General features: G+C 48.1%; 10 protein-coding genes across 10 annotated transcripts; 6 read left to right on the top strand and 4 right to left on the bottom strand.

The window, feature by feature from the left end:
• Positions 1–2,594: 2,594 nt before the first annotated feature.
• Positions 2,595–4,422, top strand: N7537_007681 (uncharacterized protein; the record flags this gene model as incomplete). The annotated part of the gene is made up of 2 exons (XM_056898736.1): positions 2,595–3,481; positions 3,558–4,422. 2 exons carry the CDS (start codon positions 2,595–2,597, stop codon positions 4,420–4,422), a joined length of 1,752 nt encoding a protein of 583 aa, XP_056750812.1.
• A 570-nt stretch (positions 4,423–4,992) lies between these two features.
• N7537_007682 (putative short-chain dehydrogenase/oxidoreductase) lies at positions 4,993–5,856 on the top strand (the record flags this gene model as incomplete). Its single annotated transcript, XM_056898737.1, has 2 exons — positions 4,993–5,190; positions 5,248–5,856. The coding sequence occupies 2 exons, from the start codon at positions 4,993–4,995 to the stop codon at positions 5,854–5,856; spliced, it is 807 nt and encodes a 268-aa protein (XP_056750813.1).
• Positions 5,857–5,931: 75 nt separating this feature from the next.
• On the bottom strand, positions 5,932–6,774 carry N7537_007683 (uncharacterized protein; the record flags this gene model as incomplete). The annotated part of the gene is made up of 1 exon (XM_056898738.1): positions 5,932–6,774. One exon carries the CDS (start codon positions 6,772–6,774, stop codon positions 5,932–5,934), a length of 843 nt encoding a protein of 280 aa, XP_056750814.1.
• A 1,017-nt stretch (positions 6,775–7,791) lies between these two features.
• On the top strand, positions 7,792–11,826 carry N7537_007684 (CAZyme family AA3; the record flags this gene model as incomplete). Its single annotated transcript, XM_056898739.1, has 9 exons — positions 7,792–7,972; positions 8,023–8,184; positions 8,254–8,370; positions 8,424–8,839; positions 8,903–9,035; positions 9,090–9,584; positions 9,634–9,807; positions 9,854–10,177; positions 10,226–11,826. 9 exons carry the CDS (start codon positions 7,792–7,794, stop codon positions 11,824–11,826), a joined length of 3,603 nt encoding a protein of 1,200 aa, XP_056750815.1.
• Positions 11,827–12,343: 517 nt separating this feature from the next.
• Positions 12,344–13,460, top strand: N7537_007685 (SET domain-containing protein; the record flags this gene model as incomplete). The annotated part of the gene is made up of 2 exons (XM_056898740.1): positions 12,344–13,162; positions 13,224–13,460. 2 exons carry the CDS (start codon positions 12,344–12,346, stop codon positions 13,458–13,460), a joined length of 1,056 nt encoding a protein of 351 aa, XP_056750816.1.
• A 265-nt stretch (positions 13,461–13,725) lies between these two features.
• mog1 (Ran GTPase-binding protein MOG1) lies at positions 13,726–14,592 on the bottom strand (the record flags this gene model as incomplete). Its single annotated transcript, XM_056898741.1, has 2 exons — positions 13,726–14,398; positions 14,516–14,592. 2 exons carry the CDS (start codon positions 14,590–14,592, stop codon positions 13,726–13,728), a joined length of 750 nt encoding a protein of 249 aa, XP_056750817.1.
• A 494-nt stretch (positions 14,593–15,086) lies between these two features.
• Positions 15,087–16,912, bottom strand: N7537_007687 (NYN domain-containing protein; the record flags this gene model as incomplete). Its single annotated transcript, XM_056898742.1, has 2 exons — positions 15,087–15,707; positions 15,764–16,912. The coding sequence occupies 2 exons, from the start codon at positions 16,910–16,912 to the stop codon at positions 15,087–15,089; spliced, it is 1,770 nt and encodes a 589-aa protein (XP_056750818.1).
• An 853-nt stretch (positions 16,913–17,765) lies between these two features.
• On the top strand, positions 17,766–18,161 carry N7537_007688 (heat shock 9/12 family protein; the record flags this gene model as incomplete). Its single annotated transcript, XM_056898743.1, has 3 exons — positions 17,766–17,799; positions 17,875–18,067; positions 18,119–18,161. The coding sequence occupies 3 exons, from the start codon at positions 17,766–17,768 to the stop codon at positions 18,159–18,161; spliced, it is 270 nt and encodes an 89-aa protein (XP_056750819.1).
• A 251-nt stretch (positions 18,162–18,412) lies between these two features.
• N7537_007689 (uncharacterized protein) lies at positions 18,413–19,273 on the bottom strand (the record flags this gene model as incomplete). Its single annotated transcript, XM_056898744.1, has 1 exon — positions 18,413–19,273. One exon carries the CDS (start codon positions 19,271–19,273, stop codon positions 18,413–18,415), a length of 861 nt encoding a protein of 286 aa, XP_056750820.1.
• A 168-nt stretch (positions 19,274–19,441) lies between these two features.
• On the top strand, positions 19,442–21,737 carry cog6 (Golgi transport complex subunit COG6; the record flags this gene model as incomplete). Its single annotated transcript, XM_056898745.1, has 2 exons — positions 19,442–19,732; positions 19,797–21,737. 2 exons carry the CDS (start codon positions 19,442–19,444, stop codon positions 21,735–21,737), a joined length of 2,232 nt encoding a protein of 743 aa, XP_056750821.1.
• Between the last annotated feature and the right edge of the window lie 362 nt (positions 21,738–22,099).

Here is a 22,099-nt window from a genome sequence, read left to right on the forward strand (position 1 = left end):
ATAACAGAAAACTTATATAGGCAAGTATTGTTGAGATATCCGGTTGTAATTTATCGCATTCACTATATGTATTGGGCTGCGCAGCTCGCATGTGGAATACATTATATAACTATGTTGTAGTTAGAACTATGTACTAACCGTTAGTACTTACATTAAAATCTTGAATAACGTCAGGATATACTACATCCCTAATAATGAAATACATTCAACAAACGCTAATCGTTGCTTAAATATTGCCCTTTTTTTAGTTTTGTTTATTTGCGACGTTTTCGCTAGCAATTGCATAACATAGGCCGAAAGACGACACGCGGACAGCATGTTCAGGTACAGCGTATATTACCTTACCCCTTCTATGATAGTTACCCTCTTCCCCTATATATCTCTATAATATATTTATTAGGACTAGTAGAGCAAATACACCCGAGGACTCTAGGTAGTCATCTTTCGACTGGAGGGCTCACTCCATTCATTATTTATTTCTCTCGATTTTATATATATACTAAACCACATAATTTGCGCCCAACTTCCACTGAAGCTATTTTGAATAAATGATTGAACTGAACAACGGATTATATACTGTATAAATCTAGCTCGAGCCGGGAATGTTCGCCAGTGATGCCAAAACCCTCTACAGATAGATGTGCAGGGACGAATGACCTAACCTCTCGCCAATTATAGATTATATCTGGAGATCTAGTGTATACACTCAGGTCAGATTCCAGATTTATCCAACGAGCAAAACAGACAATCTCCACTGTGTATTTGCTGGGAGGCAAGGGGACGCCGATCCTTATTAGAATAGCGATGGAATGGCCTCAATCGTCCCTCAGAAAAGTGTTGAGTGCCCGTGTTGATCTACTGTAAGGTCCAATCCAACTTCGACTGCAAGCCACCCGGTACAATGCAACTCCTCTATTTAAATTAGCATGCTTGAGAAGTTTATTCATTCCGAGTGGGGCTGTACGGCTACCTCGCCAGGAACAAACAGTACCTGCCGCAAGGAGGTCCAGCCTAACGGCGCTTGAGACCTCCGCGGGTTTATTCATACATTATTCTCGCATTAGGCAGTCTCCGGACTTCATGTGTTCTTTGTGCTGATTATGATGGATATCGTAGAGCTGCAGTTAGCTGGTTGTTGGTTTCCCCCTCTCCCCCTCTTCCTAGCCTAGTGTCCATGTGTACCTGCAGGTAACCCGTCTATGTCAAATGGTGTTATTTACGGAATATGGCTTCCCTAGTGACATTGTTTGGTGCGCAGTTTTAGCTCTAGGACTTGGTTTCCACCTATCTAGGATTGCTGCTAGGGCCGTATGTGTATAAACGGTAGTTGATGTCTTTTTCTGATACTCAATATTATCTCCATAGATCGTATTGGGTCTTCAAGTTTAAGATCACGGGCCCTACAATGACTAGTATTGACATTGGCAGAGCTTGTAGGCGTTATTGATTCTACATATAAGTGGGCTGAACCTTCATACATGACAGATTCTATAACTAGTTAACTACGGGGTGTAACTTCATCTATTGCATATTTGTGTTATAGTTACTGTCCCTAGCCTCACGATACATAGCCTAATTCGGAGTAGCATATGAATGGGATCTTTACAAGTTAATATACTAGTATTCTAGGTTGATTTTTATTATTTGCTAGGTGTTGTTTTTGGTATAATGCCTACTGTCATATATATATGCCGCTATAGCTGCGCCCGATATATAATCACAAATTAACAACAATCATAATTCTCTTTCTTCCTCTAGCACTAAGTAAAAAAAAAAGAGAACCACATGCATATTTATCCTCGTAATAGCTAACCTCAAACTACAAACAACTTTAAAAATATCTAGGATATCGGAGCCCGGAGTGTTGCGGATGACACGACATATACGGTAGGACCACTATAATAATACTATATTAGTGAACCAATGCACTAAATTCTATAAAGTAGGCCAAATGAACTCCTGCATAGTATAAATCCATGAGTGGTTCTAATCTAGACCTCATCTGGGCAGCCATAGATAGAGAGGTCTGTCAACCTTGGAACACTCGGGAAGTCCCGACGTTGGGAGGTCCACGGGCTATGATAATGTTTATTTTCTCACATTCAGTGCTCCAGGGCTAGTTAATAATACAACAAACAGTGAACTTTTCGCAATAACAGCCCGGGTTACGACCTACAAGCCTAGATATTAACGTGTGGTTGAGGTGGTACATGGAGTTGCGGGTTGCTCACGTTGCCGTGCCAACGCATCCGTTGACAGCTCAACAGCCGGAGCAACATGGGACCAACCTTAAATGAGCAAAGAAAATCACCGGGGCCTCCAGGACTGACGACTGACCTGGTCAGCGCAGACACAGTGTCTCATCTCATTTAGAGAGACTGTCATCATCACCACCAGCGCCCGTAAGGTCTCATTGACGGATTAAAAATCTCGGGATTGTGTATTACCATTGAAGCAACATCGCGACCATGGCAAGGATCAACACAGCCAACCCACTGGTCAAAAACACGCCTCACAAAGAGACTGTCATATCCCACAACAGTCCACTGTCTAAAGAGCCATGTTTCAATTTCAGAAACACAGCCAAGCACAATATGACCATTAAGCCGCAAAGCCAGTGGCGACGGCAGGCAAATGGCTCAAGTGGATCGTTTAATATATTACCCGACAGCGATTCGGCATCGGAAAGTGAATGTGGACAGCATAGGTCTACCGGAAAGCAGCAAAAGCAAAGAACACTGGGACTCGCACGTGTGAACTCCTTACTCCTACCAGCGAAGCGGAGACCACGTCCAGCCATCCGAAGAGAGACCGAAGATTACGACAAGGAGAATGACGTGCCAGAATACGCTACGGATGGATATCGAACGCCAGATTTAACACCAACAAGGCCGAATGCCCCACAGCCTCCAAGAAGCAGGATGGATTACACCGCCGCAACACAGCCAGTGAATGACCACCACGAAGAACAAGAGGAGCCCGAAATCAGCTTTGAAGAAGAAGATAGTTCTGACTCACTAGATGGGTTCATTGTCAGCGACAATGAGGAGCTTAGCTCCTTTGAAACATCTGATTCTGAGACACCCGACACAGAAGACGAACCTAGTCCGGCTCCATCACCTGTTAGGTCACCAAGAAAGAGACTTATGCGTGGAAGAAGACCAAAATCAGAAGCGGAATCAAACGCCACTGCGGATGAAAAACCATCAATGGAACCGACGAAGGCGGCGATAGAGCTGAACCGATCAACTGAGATATCAAAGGCAGTCGCCTCAACACCTGAATACTGCACACCAAATGTTGCATCAAATTTCAAATATGCATCCCCTGCACGTAAGGCGGAGGTACCCAAGCCACATGTTGATTTAAGCTACCCTCTTCATGGCGGCCTCCACACCAGCGACCTCATCCAACACCTTGAGGATCTTGATCTGGACAGCGACAATGAATCTACATTACAAACACAGCCAGAACATTCCAAGTAAGTTCGCGCGGGACGAGCATTATTATGGCCTTCTAGCCCCACGGCAATAATTCGCACTAACTTCTTCTCACAGCTCAGAATCAGAGAACAAACTACCGTCGAAACTATACCCAACTCACAAAAGCCTACCACCGGTGACACCGTCGCACGCGAACTCTCACATTTCTCTCAATCGCGCTCTCACATCAGTTGATAGCTCACCAGAAATGGCTATTCCCATGACCCTAAAGGCCAAGAAACAGGCCGAGACGGCGCGGAAGCGCGAGATTCGAGCCCAGCTGGCTGAATTCAACCAAAGGAAGATCGGCTTTGCCGAAGAGTTCCTCCGACACCTTGACAATGCCTTCAATGACCAGATTTCTCGCATGACCGAGGAAACCGGCGGCATCAAGATCATCTGGACAAAGAATTTCAGAAACACCGCTGGCCGAGCAACCGTACGTTCAGAAAGATTCCTCAGAGGAGACGCCGGTGTAGAAGAACCCGGGAAACGGCGTCACTATGCCACCATTGAGCTCTCCGAGAAAGTCCTAGACAGCGAAGACAAGATCCTTTGCACGATGACACACGAGTACTGCCACCTCCTCGATATCATGGTCACTGAAAACAGAGCCAAGGGAACGGCCCAACATGGTGCCAGCTTCAAGCAATGGGGTGACCGATGTGTCCGCGCACTGGAAAGCCATCCCATCTACGGAGGTCGGGTTGAGGTTACGACCAAGCATACCTATGAGATCAACCACAAATACATCTGGGCCTGCAAGGTCCAGGACTGTGATTTCAAGGTCGGGCGACACTCGAAGAGTGTTGACCCAAAGCGTCAGTTCTGTGGCCGTTGCAGGGGCGTCCTCGAGCAGATCCAGCCGGTGCCGAGGAGGCCTGTTGTCAAGGCGATTGTTTCGGGTGCGCAGAAGGAGATTGTGGCCATTGATCCTTGATATCTGATGGACCGGCTATGCTTGCAAATATCTGAGTATGACTAGCGGGATCATCAATGAGCACAATATAATGAATATAAGAATTTCTGTATGTTATTATATGTTCTGGGATAATAATTCCAAGTAGGTGCTTGTTGTGGAGTAAACAACCTAGGAACTGTTGGTCCCGCCAGCCTAGTGTGATTTTAAATCAATTCGACATTTATTAATTAGACCTGTATTCAATGCTACGATAGAAACGGATCGAAGCTGAAGAATCTCAACAGTGAATATGTACATATAAATTTTTCACAACGGTTACCATGTTTGGGTTAACCTCCACTTGGTGGCGCCAGGTTGGTCTTGATGAAGCTCACGCTGTCGACCAATCAGATTAAGCTAGGTTTCTAAGATTGTCCGCTTTGGGTTTAGTCTCCGCAAAGCTTCCATGACATAGTTATCAAGATATTGAATGTGATGGCGAGTCAGAACTTTGAAGGCTATGTAAATAGGAGTGTTTCTGCTTGGAAAGCATGATAGAAACACTCATTCTTCTTTGCACTATTCTCACACCTCGACCCCGTCCCCATAATGGCTTTTGGATACAAGAAAGTCCTGATTATCGGCGCCACCTCCGGGATTGGCAAAACCCTGGCTGACAAAGTCGTCCAAAATGGATCAAAATTAATTGTCGCCGGTCGTAGAAAGGAGAACCTCGATGAGATCGTCCAGCGATATGGCAGTGACAAGGTCTCTGCCAAGGCATTTGACGTCGTGCAACTCGAGCAGGTAAGCTCACCCATGCCAAGCAAGATATGTCCCAACTAACGTCCAACGAAAACAAAGATCCCACAATTTGCCTCCGAGATCATCTCGGAGAACCCCGATCTGGACTGCATCTTCGTCAACTCGGGCATCCAACGACCCTTGGACTTCTCCAAGCCGGAAACCGTCGATCTGGACATCTTCGACCAAGAACTGATCACGAACTATATATCCGCGGTCCGCATAGCCAAATTATTCCTCCCGCACTTGCAGAGCCAGAAGACCACAACAGCGATTGCATTCACGACGTCGCAAATGGCGCTCGTGCCCATGATGCGATGCCCGAATTACGGCGCTTCCAAGGCTGCTCTGCACCATTTCATTCTTGCTCTCCGCACTCAGCTGCAGGATGGCCCTGGGGATGTGAAGGTTCTGGAGATCTATCCTCCGGCTGTGCAGACTGAGCTTCATGATGCTAAGCATCAGCCTGATTTGAAGGATGGACATTTGATTGGGATGCCGTTGCAGGAATTTGTTGATGAAGTTTGGGATCGGATCTCAGAGGGCGAGGACCAGATTCCTGTCGGGTCTGCGAGGGACATTTACAATGCGTTCGAGATTAAGAGGCAGGAGTTGTATCGGGATATGACGGAGTTGCTTTCTGGATTGTTGAAGCAGTTTTTGAGGTAGGAGCTTTGATGTTTTAGATGCATACAAAGATTATATCTTTATAGATATGGGACTCACGTTATATCATCTTCCTTCTCAGCTGTCGATATAAGAGTTCACAGGCGGAGATGCAGTTGAGGAGACAGCTTGCCCTTTACAAGCCGCCAGTATCAATCCACTGAAACAGGAAACATCATGAACACGACCCGCAGCCAATCCATCCGACCACTCATTTAATGAAACCATGGATCCCTCGGTGTCGGAGAGTGCATTTTGCCACGCTGTCTCAGAATGCTCGTCCCATAAATTCGTCCGTAAATCAAACGGCAAAGAGTCTATAAACGGCGTCCGGACTGAATAGTTCCTCGTATTCAACGAGTAAGCACTGCGCAGCATGAAGCAGACAATAATCGTCCGCCGAACACTCTCAGCAAGAAGCCAAGCACATCGAGGACTAAGGGTCTGTGGAAGTTGAATAGGTGCTTGTTGCCACAGTTTCCCGGCGATTCCCGCCAGCATAACACTAATCGCTTCTGAATATGGACATGCATTACCGTCTTCATTGAGAACCAACATACATTGGATCAACACCAAAGCTTGACTGCATGCCAGTAGTTCTTCGAATGTCGCAGCGTGGCTTAGTCGGCGATAGAGGTCTGCTGAGTATGGCCGGAGCATTGACAACAAAGTAACGCTCATGCGACCCGTTTGCCCGGTTTGCATGTTAAGTCTGCAGATATTGTGGACCCCACGAACAGGGGGTGGCAGACCATTCGGATAAAGGTCAGGGTGAATGAAAAGGGTCTTCCCGGTTTCTACAAAATCGACCGGTAAATCCCGCAGCCCGGTAACGAGAAATCGAATGATATTTGGATCATATTCTTTTACGATTTCTAGTTGCAGGGGTGCATGTATTTGTGGCGTGGGAGTCGCGTTCATAATTGAGCGATTAGGGCCCACATACCGGTCAGAAGATGGCTTTCGAGTAGATTGTATTGTAAGAGGTACATTCACATATTCACAGTTGATGTCTTTGCCTAGACACCTGCTGCATCGGGGCCAGCCTTGGTCACATCGCCGCTTGCCTTTGATGCAGGCTTGGCATGATCTGCGTAATGTCACTTGCTTTGAACGATCAGCAGGCATTGCGCTAGGCTACAGGTATGCCGTGATTGAAGATACAAGTTTTTGATCAATTCAGACTCTCCAAGAGCAATTCCGGTCTCACTGGTCCGCCACCGTTCTAGATTAGTAATATCATTGTCCCAGGTTCATGTCAAACCAACATACCTAGGGGATACTAGCATGTCGCGCTCAACTATAATCAGACATGATGTTATCTTTTGCAATATTTGGTAGATAAAATAAAGATAGCAAGAAAACAGACACTGGTAATGCCTGCTGACAGCCAACTAGTTACCTTTTTTGGAGTTGGAAATAATGACAATAACACTGCTTCGGGTGCCAGCCTCCAAATTACACCAATCACGTTGGTTCTCTGGGCCGAAACTAAGAACCATTTGACGGCATCAAAGAAAAGACTGGAGACTCTACATCTCAACTTAGCCAACTGATAGAAGAAAAAAAAGAAAGACCAATAAGCAGTTCTTATGCGCTCATAGCAGATTTTAATGTAATGAAGCCGTGCGTTGCAGCTTTGTATGTTTCTCAACGCCGAGATTAGCCCTGAAGGGTAGTCTTAGGAGTTGTGCAGCTTAGGGTTCATCCCTGCCCAATTCGGATGTGACTATACGGTGCCGAGAAGATAAGTCCCACCAATTTCTACTTGCAGCCCGTTTTATCCTGCAGAAATACGTGGCATCCCTTGCTTCTGAGGTAGACCCTAGTGCTTACGGCTTATATCGAGCTAAGTATTTATCACGAGAACCTAGTTGCCTTTATCTTACTTTCTGTGTGTCCCTCTAAATATTCATCCAGTACACAGAGCAAGAAACAATGTCAAACTTCACAGAGAGGACGGACAATTATCCGAATCTGAGTCGTCCGCTCGGATCAATGAGACCAGAATATGATGTGGTGGTTATAGGATCTGGCTATGGCGCTGGAGTAGCGGCAAGTCGAATGGCTCGAGCAGGGAAGAGTGTCGCGGTGCTAGAACTTGGCTGGGAAAGAAGATGTACGGGTCGAGAGACTTCGATTAAAATACCATCACTAACTTTTCCATAGCTGGTTCATTTCCACTTACCTTCCCTCAATGTCTGAAAGATACAAGCATCTTGGGTAGCACTGCAAAGAGCTCCTTCATCTCAAAGTGGCTATCGTCTAGAGACCCCACGCGGCTTTTTCAAGTATTTTTAGGCTATGGACAGCATTCGTTTGCGGCCCATGGTAGGTGAAATTCATGCCCCCAGAATTAAAGAAGCAAAACCCAACGGATGTTTTTGATTGGAATCATAGGGCTTGGAGGATCTTCATTGATCAATGCCGGAGTTTTCCTAACAGCGGATGAAAGAACACTTCAGATGAGTCCATGGCCATCGGAGATCAGGGACGATCCATCTACGCTTGATGAATGTGAGTTATCCATGCATGCGAAGGACATTTCATAACATATAACCTAAATGCAGACTACACACGCGCTGAAACAATGCTGCAACCTTCCACATATCCGGATAGTTCAACCCCAAACAAACTCGGGCATCTTCAAGAAGAGTCGAGATGGCTTGGAGAGAAGAATAATTTCTATCGGGTACCGCTGACCATCTTTTTCCATAATGGCCCCAACAGGGCAGGTGTCCCTATGCAGGCAAATAGAGAATCCGGCCATGAGTGCACTGGTCTCAATGACGGTTCAAAAAACTCGGTGGCGACAACTTATCTTGCAGATGCCTGGAATTGGGGAGCTGAGATATTCTGCGGATGTGAAGTTCAATTTGTAGAAAAGTCGGATGGCGGAGGCTACACTATACACTTCGCCTGGCATGGAAGAGGGAGGTCGGTGTTTGCGGATCATTTCAAGGAACAACTCTTTTGGGTCAAAGCAGTAAGTGTCGAATGCAGCCTTAAAAGTGGATATCTCAACTGACGCTGTCTACTTCAATCGCAGAAGGAATTCTGTTTTCTTGGGGCCGGTGCTTTAGGAACTACTGAAGTCTTGCTTCGGTCGAAGCAGCACGGCCTCCCTATGTCACCGCTTGTTGGAAGAAACCTCTCTGGAAATGGCGACCTTTTGATATTTGGTACGTCCTTCTCCAGAATACAAATCCCGAGCATATTTGATTTACAACTTCAAGGTTATAATGGTAGTGCCAATATCAATGGCATCGCCCGTGAATCTTCGCATCCTCCCCCTGGGACAACCGTCACTGCCGTTATTGATAATCGAGTCGTGGATCCACTGGAAAATCCTCTGTCTGGATACGTTATCCAAGATGGCTGCATTCCTGAGATGTTCAACCCAGTAATCCAACTCATGCTCACCCTGCAGACCTTGAAGAGCCAGGCACTATCTTGTCTTCGGAACCCTCGACAAGAAGCCAGGAAGACCGTTGCCTCTCTCAAGTCTCTCCTGTTTGGTCCGTATGCATACAATGGATCTCTTCAGCGGACTTCAACTTATCTTGTGATGTCTCATGACAGCAACGAGATAACGTTGACCTTGAAGGATGATCAATTGTGCTTGAGGGGTCCGGAAGAAGGACGATCCGAGCATTTCAAATGGATAAAGAAGATGTTCAAGGAGCTTTTTTCTCGCACAGGAGCAGATATGGGGTTTTCATATTATTACGGTAAGGGTTAATAAAAGCCACCGCAAAGCCACGCTAAATGTAGCCAAAGGCCGCTACCAGGAGGAAGTCACAGTCCATCTACTTGGAGGAGCCAACATGAGCAACGATGGAACAGGATATGGGGGTGTAACAAATCATCTAGGAGAGGTCTTCAGCGGCTCTAAGAGTGAAGTATACAACGGCCTCGTGTGCTGTGATGCATCTATCATCCCGACGGCCCTAGGTATGTTGAAAGGAGAGGTTTTACGGCTATGTGCTGATTCTGACAGGTGTGAACCCGCTGGCCACAATATCCGCCCTTTCCGAGCGATCCGTCAACTTGATCACTGAGCGACGTGGATTGTCAATTGACCTGGAGACCAACAATCAACCTTTGAATGCATACAGCAAGCCTAGTGTATCATGGGATTGCCAAGGTCAACAAGACACCAAGAAAGGACCCCAGTCCATAGGATGGCAGTTTACAGAGATTATGCATGGGTACATTAGTATGGGGTCGGAGATCGGAGATTTTGCACTTTCTGAGAGGGTAGGGAAAGGCTCATCTTGCGCGATGCGGATTTTTCTTACGATCGAAATCTGTCGACGAAGAGGTAAGAAATTGAGAGAGCCCTCTAGCAGTAGAATGCTCACATGTACAGATTTACAATACCAAGGAACATGCACAGGGACGATTTCTTGTTACGCATTATCCAGAGCGACGCTCAAGATTGTCGATGGGACGGTGGACTTTTTCACGCCGCTACAACAGAATGCCGAATCATCAGCCATTTCATATCACCTAAAGCTTCTTTCGGTAGAAGGCATACAGTACCGCTTGGAAGGCCACAAGCTCATTAACTCGAACATAGCATTCTCCGTTAGAAAGACCTGGGAAGCGACAACTACGGTGAACGCCAATATCACTCGACTGGACGGGACACATGTTGGAGCAGGGGCCCTTCATATCTCATTGATAGACTTCAAAAAGCAGATGAGAACATTTCGAACGACAGGAGTCTTCCAGCCCAGTCTTATCGTGACTTTGATGTGGTTCTTATTTTCTTTTGTGTACCATATCAGTTTCTTCTTCTTTCGCCCTTTCGTCTACATGCGCTTCCCTCGGATCCCAACCAAAGCCACCGATTCAAAGCAACCACCTTCTACCTCTTCCAGCATCACAACAAGTGATGGCGTACAAGTACGCCTTGATACATATGACCCACTTCCTATTCAAAAGGCAGACGAACCAGGACTCAACTCCAATCTTTCACCAGTCCTGCTTATACCCGGCGTCACTGGGGTCGGCGCAATGCATAATTTGTTTTCACTGCCGTTCTTGCGCTGCAACATGGTTGCGTATTTCACGCAGCGTGGACATCGATGCTACACACTCACGCCTCGTTGGGGCAGTGATCCTGCCGTTGCCCAGAAAAGCACTGTCTTCGATTGCCGTCTTGACGTTGCTGCTGCAATAGCTTACATTCGCGACAGAGAGCGACAGAAGCCCTATGTGGTAGCCCATTGCCAAGGCTCTGTGGCTCTCTGCATGGGACTGCTGGATGGAACTATCCAGAGTAGCCAACTTCTCGGTGTTACTGCCAACTCAGTCTTCATGAACCAGGTCTTTGGGTATTGGAATTCCCTCAAAGGGAGAACGACTCTGCTGATCCAGTTGTACGAATTATTGGCTGGGAATTACTTCCCGATAGCCAGCAGTGTTAAGAGTGTTCTTTTCCAACGATTACTCGACACTCTCCTTCGTTTCTATCCTGTTGGTCACCCGCGAGACCTCTGCACATCTACGGCGTGTCGCCGGACATCTTTCGCTTTTGGGTTGCTATGGAATCATGAGAACCTTGATATGGGTCTTCATGACAACATTCACCAATTTTTCGCGGGGACCCATACAAAGCTTATGAAGCAAGTGGTTCGCAGTGGAACTCGTGGAGTCTGCTTGGACAATGATTCATGTCCCCTTCTGACAGCCGAGAATTTGCAACGGCTGCAGGGGTTACCGATTCTCTTTGTCTCGGGTACGGAGAACCAAGTATTTAGTCCCGAGTCTACCCTCAAGGACTATGAGTTGTTACGACGACAATTTGGCGAGAGACTTTATCGCAGATTTCTAGCCGAGGGGTACGGGCATCTTGATCCTATTGTGGGAAAACATGCGGCCAAGGATGTATATTGGAGGATCTTTGCGCATTTGAGATGGTGCACCAAAGAGATGGTAAATATGGATTTGCAAGCCAACGAATGACGAGAGAGATCATTGAAGCTGAAGGGATACACATAGGGCTACACCGCCACGACTCTGCAGGAATTCAAATGCCCCCCTTGACGCCCTGCAAGGTCTTTTCATCAACATTTCTGATAAGTACTTTGATTCAGATGGGGAGGAGACAATTGATTGGGGCTTTGCAATATTGGAGAACTAGACAACTCCAAAATGAAGCTACGATAATAGCTCATATAAGCTACCACTCCAGCCCTGTCCAAGTGAATCCTTCTACCACATCCAAAGTGGATTAAGTAGACTCCGCTAAAAATCCAGATCAACCAATAAAACCGACGAATCTATACTCGTGTGTGGGCCCCCAATCACTCGCAGTCGCTTGGATAACCTCACTGCCCTTACACTTGCGGGAGGCGAATCAAACGACCCACAAGCTGCGAACCAAACTTTCGCCATAATGGATCGAAGAATTTGCTGTCGAAACCGATGTGAAACACCCCCCCAAAAGCACACCTAGACATACCCAAAGCACCAACCCATCATGTCCGAAGTCGTATATATCACCACAGAACCCTCAGACCGGATTCGCGCAAAAGGAACCACCCAGGCACCCGATTGGATCCACCCGCAGCTAATCGAAAGCACCGACGCGATTAAAGGCCGCCAATTCCGCGTTTCCGGTCCCATCCCCAAAGGCGCCTGTCTCCTCGTCGATTCCCCCTATGCAGTCATCCCCGTCGTCGACGAACCCGCCCACAACGACAACCTCATCTGCAGCAATCCTGCTTGTAATCGGCCGGCACCTTGCCATGCCCGGACTTCATGTCTGAATGCCTGTATCCCGGATGTGACGTGGTGCGGAAGCACATGTCGTGACGCTGATAGTCTTCGACATGGGTTTGAATGCGCTTGGCTTAAACGCTATGCGGGGACCATTCGGTCTAAATGGAGTGAATATGATTTTGGCATGCTGTGGGTGGTTCTTCGGCTGCTTGCTGCGCGACATTGTCAATTGCATGATGGGAGAGATGTTGGTGTTGAGTCGACGGGCCATTGGAAGCATGGATGGAGTGGTATTGAATCGCTCTGTGGTTCTGAGGATACTTGGCCTCATGACAAGGTCCGATCTTGGTCTGCTCTTGTGAAGAAGTATTTGAAGAGTAATCCAGCTCTTCCCCATGAGATGAGTGCAGATCGTGTTCTTCATCTCATTTGTCAGGAAGAGGCAAACTCATTTGGTCTTTACCCACGAGAAACAGGCATTTTTCCTCTGCCGAACCCTCCTGTCGACAGAGGGGAGCAATTCGCTGCTGCTGTTTATCCCACTGCGGCAATAGCTAATCATTCGTGTCTGCCAAATGTAAGTGGAATTCTTCCCCTGGGGTGCAAATTTGGGAAATTAAATACTAATTTACCAAAAGATCATCCATAAAGCCGACGATAAAGGCCGTATGGTCTTTACCGCCTCCCGCGACATCTTTCCGGGCGAAGAATGTTGCATCTCGTACTTCGACTTGACACAATATACCGATCTCACTTCACGTCGCGAGCATCTTCGGAAATCATTCCGTTTTGTGTGCCAGTGTGAACGATGTGTTTCTGAAGAGTCCACAGAAGAATCAACAGAATGGACTGCAATGCCAATGATGGATATGTGAAAACGACTGACTATAAAATGACTAGATCTATAGAATCTTACTAGATAGCATTATACCACAATACAACTTTTGATTTAAACACATGAAATAATCTTGCAAGTCAATTGTTTTATTTCTATCTATCCCTAAAGTGCAAATGGCACTTGTTCCATATCCTAAGCCTTTAGCTATCACAGCCATATCCTCCCAATAAAATCCCAATCCCAATCCCAATCCCAATCCCAATCCATCGATCCGCCATCCAATTCCATACAAAAAAAGACATTTAAACAAAGAGGCCCCAATCACAAATTTCCAATCTCCCAATCAAAGCCGCAATAGTCTCCTCCGCAACAACCTCTTCAAGCGACAAACCCCTAGGGTCACCACTCTTATCAAACTCCTCATGAGGCACATTAAAGAAAACCAACAAATCCGTCTCCTGCGCCTCAAGCCTAACAAGCAAGAAATGACACGTCAACCTCGAAACCTGCGGCAAACCATTAGAATCCCCACCCGTCTGCGCACCCAACACCCCAGCATCCGCAACACCAGCAGCAGACCCGTCAACAGACGCAGGGACACGTCCACCGCTACCGCGCACCGGCGTCGTGAAGGAGACAACGCCGCGATACGCCTTGATAGCGGAAGCGGGGGAAGGCGAGGACGAAGCAAGCTGGACTTCGACGCGCGTGGGAGATGTGATCACCTGCATGGTGTCGCCTTCGTCGCAGAGATCGTGCAGGTGGTACAGGGCGGCTGCTTGGTCGACTGTTTCTGCGGTTGCGGACGCTGCGCTACCGCTGCCTGGGGCGGCGGTGGGTTGTTGGTGGTTGAGCGCGGCGAAGATGTTTAGAGCTTCGGCTTGCGGGACGCGCTGGTTGATTTCAATGATTAGGTTGGAGAGGGTTGTTGGGGAGAGCCATAGCTCTTGGTGGTCGGGGACCTCGCGGAGGGTGCTGGGATTGGATGTTAGTTTCGGGGGTTACGTTTGATTGGGATGTTCTGGGATGGGATTGGAAATGGATTGAAGGAATGAAATGGGAATTTGATGCACAGGAAGTTTGTATACTAACCTCGAATCAATCCAGCCCTGGGGCACGACGCCGCGGATGGCTCCTCCGAAGAAGTCTTGCTCTGTGAATTGAGACATGATGGAATTGATATGTTGTGATTGCAAGATGAAGGATTTTTATCTTTTTCTTTCTTTCCTCTGTCTTTTCGAAAGGATGTTCTGCTGGTCGTGCAAGATCAAATCCAAATTCTTCGAGATAGATTCTGGATTTTTTCGCCGGTCCGTTTTTGTTTTTGTTTGAAGTTCAACAATGTAGAAGAAGACAAGCAATATTGGAGAGGAGCACCGATTAACAGGGACTATATAGTTCCAGAATGGGGAATCCTTCTAGGTAGACAAGCAGACGTGCATGAGGCAACAAGTGCGGGCGGGTGTTTTCCGCCCAATGACGTTGGGCGATTTGGCGATTTGGCGGGGTGTTGACTCAAATATACGAAACTACGAAACTACGAGCTATGTTAACCGAATTTTGAGTCAGTATAAGGGATTTGAGTCATTATAGCTATAATTCTTGATTCCATTTCAAATTGAAAGGCGAAGTAAACCCCCTTAGCGGAGTCGTGTTTCGCCATTCACTCAAACAGTTCCTCCACATAGCGGTCTAGCTCGACCAGCTTGAAGCGGTCTCCCCACCGAGTCCGAAACTCCTTCTTTCGGTAAGCATAGCTTGTCCCCTGCGAGAAGCTCACAAGCTCAACATTCCAGCCGCGCTGCAGCGCGCGCTCGACCATCTTCATGAATCCACCAGAGAACTCGGCCACGGCCGCGTCCCCCGTCGCCAAAACAATAGTCGCGGGATCTTTCGTGTCTAAAAGGCTCTCCAGGATCTTTAGGTGCAGAATTTCGTCCACACCCTGCTCGACCCATCGCTCTCCAGAGGCAGCGACCATTTCAGGACCGCTAGATGCACCCTGAGAACTGGAGCCATGGTTTTTCCAGGACTTGTTATTGCGACGGGGGGTGACGGTCTTCGTCTTGTGCACACGCTCGAGGATACTAGCTTCATAGCCGAGTCTCTCGGCTTCATCAACGGAGGGAAGACGATCCGAGCCGACCAAGACTCTCTTGGCGGTCTGGCGGCCGCGTTCCATGATCAACGAGAGGTTCGCAAAAGACATGTGAACGCGACGGATTCGACTGGAGAGAGGGATGTTGCGCGAGGTTTTCACCGCATCATGAAATCCCACCATAATCTAAGATGAATTAGCTTGAGATGAGTTTTTTTGGTAGAGGGGGGACTGAAACGTACGTTTGACATATCAACAAATATATGAATGGGATGCAAATCAATACTCTCGATGGGACGGTGTTGCGAAATCTGCCCTACTTGAGACACAATTTGGGCATAGGCGGGGAAGTGGCCGAGGAGTCTGGTAATCAAGGTGGTTCTTCGGTCCGCGGCCGATAGGTGCAGGGTAGACCGCACACGAGCACCCCCCGAAGCAAGCCCTTTAACGGTGTCGGCATTTAATATCCAGTCATTATCCTCAAATGATGACGGTGGGGTGTCATAACGACAATTCTTTGCTTCAGACGTGCCGACCCGAGTTGGGACAAATCGAATGGCTACTGGTTTCTCGGAAAGGGGATGATCAAACACAATGCTTGAGTCTGAGTCTAACCCAGCACTTTCTTCCGAAGTGACTGGATTATTGCGCGTGTTCTTATGGAAATCCTTTCCTCGAGATCGAGGCTTGGGTTTTGCTGTGGGAGTATCACTTGAATCATCAACTCTGGCTTTAGCAATCGTCTCTGGCGGGGTTCGTGGAATACCAAATTTCACATCGGCACTAATTCCAGAAGGCACACGAACAGAGGTCCGCCTCAAGATAGTGAATGATTGACCCTGAAAATCGGCAGGAATACCTGTCGCCTGGGCTTTTGGGCGAGAAGAGGAATGGGAAATATAGCCAGTGGCGGTGTCATTGGGGGCCCAGGGATTTGGCTCGTTGATGACGCGAGAGATGTTGGACAAAACGGGGGCGGATGTTTCAATACCAGGGGGGCCGGGGAATGAGACCTTCTTGTCCGGTCGTTCCGCTGAGGTAGGAGGAAGTTCTTCAAGCGATGGCTGAACCTTCTGCAGCTCAGACTTGGTGGTTTTTGTGGTCCCTAAAGTTGGCGTGACGCCCGCAGGAGCGGGGACCCCGTTGAAAAGCTCCCAAAGAGCACCAAAGTCACCAAGCTTCGGGTTACTCCGATTTGAGATAAGATCCACGAGCCTACCATTGGTGGTGTAACGAGGATCACCTTTGGCTTGTTGTTCACCAAGCGAGGGGATTGTAGATTCATTGTGGCGACTAGGTCTCGCAGTGCAGCCATCGATAGGCGACCGTAATAGGTCATGCACTGGAGTGAAGTCCCAGTTTAAAGGGATAGGGGAGTCCGATGCAGTCATTGACAGCTGATGAGATAGATGTAACGGGTGTGTAGCAGGTTCGTGTGTTAAGAGTTAGATGGTAGTAAATGAAAGAACGATGAATTCAACGTCTTGTCACCAAGATAACGATCCAGTTGATAATCACAGAGAATGAGATGATAATGCATGAAGAAGCACAAATCTTAGCCACATAGTGAGTCAGAACGAAATGATGAGGAATGAAACAAAACAAGTTGATCGGAGATGGACGACCTCCGTTGATGCCCAAACAGGTGACGGAGACGGTGAGTGGTTCTGCTAAGTATTTTTGACCGCCTAATGCTGTTTGTTCCCAATCAGGCTTAGTTGTCCCTGGAAGTGTGGGGTCTAAATTGTATCACGTGACAAACATATGATAGCCAAGAGATATTCACGTGATATCTAAGCTTTAAAGCCTTGGCACCTGAATATCTTCATGATGTCATCTCCGGAACATCAAGCGAATCGAACGAACCGAGAGCATGATGCCATCGGGTGCCACAGCCTGTATTTTGCGAAAACCATCTGCACTAAGCCTTAGGAACCTCGCTGATTGGAGGAACCATTATTTAATTTGGAGGTTGTGGTTAGTCCGGGGTCCCTACTCAAATAGATCTGTAACACATTCCCTACCTGGTATATGGTGTCTATTGTGAATAAAGTAAGTTGATCACGATAGCAAACACGAAAGACGCCATGTAGTATCTCTTCTTTATGGGCTCGTAATCAGGTAAACAAATCTACATAAACCTGCTCTTTACCTCTTCAGCTATTCTTCCTTTATCAACATCTTCTACTTCAATCAGAGCACACAGTTCTACTTTCAACTACCAAACACCAATTAATATTCATCATGTCTGACACCGGTCGCAAGGATTTCATTACCAGTATGTGATACTGCTTTATATCTGCCTGTCAAGTTGCTATGTTATAACATCGTTAGTGACCACTTCTTCCCACAGAGGCCAAGGAGGAGATTACTCCCGACTCCACCAAGTCCACTCAGGATAAGGCCAAGGAGACTGTTACCGACTACACTGACCGCGCCACCCGCGGTTTGCAGACCGATGGTAGCAAGGGTGTTGGCCAGGAGGCTTTCGACAAGACCCAGCGTGCCAGTGACAACCTCGGCCACGGCGGCACCACCAGTTCCATGTAGGTTACTCTGTTCTTGGAACAAAAGTATCATACTAACCATACCTCCAGTGGTGACAAGGTCAAGGGTGCTCTTGGTCTCGGCGGCAACTAAGCCCCTTAGCTGAGTGACCATTATCCTGGTCATTCCATGACTTCGGACAGCCTTGCCCTCAAAACCCCTCATGGGTTCACGATACCATCGGCGTTTTTTTTATTATATTTTTTTTATTTAGCCAGATAACTTAACTTGCTCTTTGAATTCATCACATTTTCAAGTGAAAAGAGATTCATTCATCTATCATTATTTAGACCAAACATTGTAGAAGGCCAAAGATGTAGAGAGCTAGCTTTAGTACCGCTCACCTATAGTGCCATTGAATCTCGCTGTCGCCTAAGCTGCCTAAGCTCACGCTCTAGTTCTTTATACTTTGCTTGTGCCCCTGGGGTATCCTTGGGAAGATCATGGAACGCCCTCACACGGCCTTGCAGGGCCTTGACCGTCTCCCGCATCCTGATAACGTTCTCCTCCTCCGCCATCAGCTCCTCAATAGTCGGCCCCCGGGGCTGAACTTTTTCTAGTGAGGCAATTCGATCTTGGTACTCCCCGACCTTGATTGCAAGTGTCTTTGTGCCGCGTGTCCACTCCGATGTCAAGCTTTGTGTATCGGAAGGTGTCTCATAGGCCACATCTGTCTTCAATTCCTCAAGCTCCGCCTGTAACCGTGCCAACTCTCTCTGGAGATACCGATGCAATGTGTCGACCTTTGCAATTTGTTCCTGGGCCTCGAACTCCTCCACTGTGAGCTCCACAATGGACTGCGCCAGATCCCCCGGGTTCGGATTTAAGGTATTGCCCAGAGCTGCGGCGGAGTCGGCGAGGTCCTCTAGATCGCGTCTTCCTTTGTCATCCAAGCACATTTCGACTTCATCAAGGAGTTGATTCTTCTGTTGTTCGTGGGGATCTTTGCGTTCGAACTCTTCCCGCCTTCTGTATGCATCAACAGCATCTTCGCGCGCACAATGTTGTAGAGTGGCTTCTTCGTCTGCAGCATCATTGGCTGCAGCTAGAGTTAGGAGGACGCGGAGGGTATCTTCATTACGCTCGAACTTGGGGACCGGTTTGGGCGCGTATTGTCGATTGAGCCAGGAGTTCACGTACGCCCAATCTTTAGCTTGGATAGCAGCTTGGCGGGCCTTCGCTGGTGAAACGAGTGGACTATCCATGAGATCAGGTAGCAATGAAATTCTAGAAATGAATGAATTGAAACAAATCAGGAGGGGAAAACAAATAGAGTAGTGTTGACGATAAGATACCGCGAAGGCGGTCGATGCGCCAAGTGCGAGGTTGTCCTCTACTTCCCCTCGCCGACTCTCTGGGTTGCTCGAACAACAATGACCAGCTACTTTCCAACAAGTGGCAGCGCCAGTAATGGCGTTAATACACCGACGCCATCGTCTCCATTGTCCCCGCCAACACAGCGCTCGACCGCCCTCACCAGTCGGTTGACAACGGTTCTGTCGGCATCGTACGCGGACTCGGACATTCGGGACTCTCTCGAGACTTTGAGCTTGAGAGGCATTCACAACACTGCAGAAACGCGTCGGCAACTACGACTAGATGTACAAAAAGAAGTTGTCGATTGCAATGCGGAGATTGTCAAGGACTTCGGGAAAGTGGCAGAGGTGAGACTCCTATTGCTCCTTTAGAGATTGGGACCCGGAAGTCTAATTCGAATGCCGATAACAGCAATTGAGACGGATTGGAACGGTTGTCTCAACACTTAACCAGACATGCGATGATATGCGCAAACGAATCAACCTTGCAAAGCAGGATACCACACCGGTACTCGAGGAAGCCAGCGCCCTGATGACACAGAAGAAAGAGACCGAGACTAAACAACAGCTGTTGGAAGCCTTTTCGAAACATTTCTTGGTTCCGGAAGAGGATCTATTGATTTTGACATCGGCCGAAGAGCCCGTTGACGAACGGTTCTTTGACGTGCTAGCTCGTGTCAAGCAAGTGCACCACGATTGCGAGGTCTTACTAGGCGGCGAAAATCAGCGACTGGGCTTGGAGGTAATGGAATTGAGCACCCGAAATCTCAATTCAGCATACCAGAAACTCTACCGATGGGTCCAGAAAGAATTCAGGTCCCTGAATCTGGAGGATCCTCGTATCAGTAGTACGATCCGCCGCGCTCTACGGGTGCTGGCAGAACGCCCGAGTCTATTCCACAGCTGTTTGGATTTCTTTGCGGAGGCACGGGACTATGTACTGTCCGATGCTTTCCACTATGCACTGACTGATGCTGTTTCGGGGGCCAATGGGCCCGGCGCCGGTGATCACACTGTCAAACCGATTGAGTTCTCAGCGCATGACCCACTTCGGTACATTGGTGACATGCTTGCATGGGTGCACTCGACAACTGTATCAGAACGAGAAGCCCTCGAGTCGTTATTTGTTGATGATGGGGACGAACTCGCTCGGGGGATTCAGGCCGGCCTGAATAGCGAGCCCTGGTCGCGCATCGATGAGGACCAGGAAGTGGCCTTTGATGGCCAAAAGGCACTCAGTGACTTGGTTAACCGCGACCTTACTGGAGTGTCTCGATCACTGCGACAGAGAATAGAGCTCGTCATTCAGAGCCATGAGGACCCTATTACTTGCTACAGGGTTGTGAGCTTGTTGTCTTTCTACCGCACAACCTTCACCAAACTAGTGGGCACACAATCGCACTTGGTTGATCTGATCCAAAGCTTGGAAAAGTTCACTCTTAGCCACTTTGAGGCTTTGATGCGCGACCAAATCAGCGCCTTGGCGGGCGACAATATTGCCCTGACTCCGCCAGACGACTTGTCACCCCCACAGTTCTTGTTAGATGCATTGGAAGGCCTGGAATTACTGATGAAGACATATGAGACTTCCGTCGGACCAGAAGATTCATCCCCAGACGCGAACAACGAGAACCCGTTCACTTCTGTCCTCCGGGCCGCTTTCGATCCATTCTTGACACTAGCCCGTTCCTCATCCGATGAACTCCAAACCACCACAGCGCAGTCCATTTACCGCACCAATATTCTCCTTGCAGCCCGCGCCGCTGTGTCACCATTCCCCTTCGCCAGCTCCACACACGTCCCTCCCATCTCTGCAGCCCTATCAACCCTACGCAGCGATCTTCTCGACACCCAACATCAATTCCTCCTCGAGTCCTCCGGACTCCGAACGCTCTTAGAGGCCCTAGAGCCTTTCTCTGATACCACGGAAGACAAGACCGAGAAGCCAGACCAGCAGAAACCACATCTAGCCGACCTGGCCAGTCTCTCGGCCTTCCAACCAGGGTCTTTGATTACATCCAGCCAACAACTCGATGACTTCCTCCCATCTGCACTTATGGACGCAACCGATAATCTGAAGCGTGTACAAAGCCTTTCCCTTATTCAGAGCGTCACCGAGGATGCGGTTGAGGCATTCTGCCGTGATTTCGAGTTCGTCGAAGGCATGATCATTGCCGCCGATGAGGCGCGAGGAACTGTGAATGTGGCCGTTGGAACCGGGACCAGCGTTAGTGGCCAGAGTGGTAAATCCGATGGTAAGATAGAAGTGAGCGAGAAGGATGAGGAGGGTGAATGGAGTTTGAGATCGTTGTTCCCTCGAACGACAGGGGAGATCCGAGTGTTGTTGAGTTGATATATTCCCTATTCCCTATACAAGTTGTACTGCACGCATATCTAAATGTACAATGAAAACCCCCACAGCTACACAGCCTCAGAACTCTAATTTAAAGGCGCTTTTAGCTTCGCGCTAGAAGTGCTGGGTTACGACATGCGGGACTGGGGACCCTATTATAACGCAGGCAGACGTCCAACTCCCATTTTTCAGTTTCATTGCATGTAAAATCATAAGGCTGCTGAGCCATAATTTGTGCCTATCTCTACTAGTTATAGCAAGAATAAGCTAGGATTCACTCGCCCACATCGCGGAAACAAACAAAAACGCGAATTACAGCTTCGTGAGTTGGTTTATACTACTGTAGTACGATCAAGTTGATG

Source organism: Penicillium hordei (genome assembly GCF_028827395.1).
Source record: "Penicillium hordei strain IBT 12815 chromosome Unknown utg000004l_segment0_segment0, whole genome shotgun sequence".
Classification (NCBI taxonomy): domain Eukaryota; kingdom Fungi; phylum Ascomycota; class Eurotiomycetes; order Eurotiales; family Aspergillaceae; genus Penicillium; species Penicillium hordei.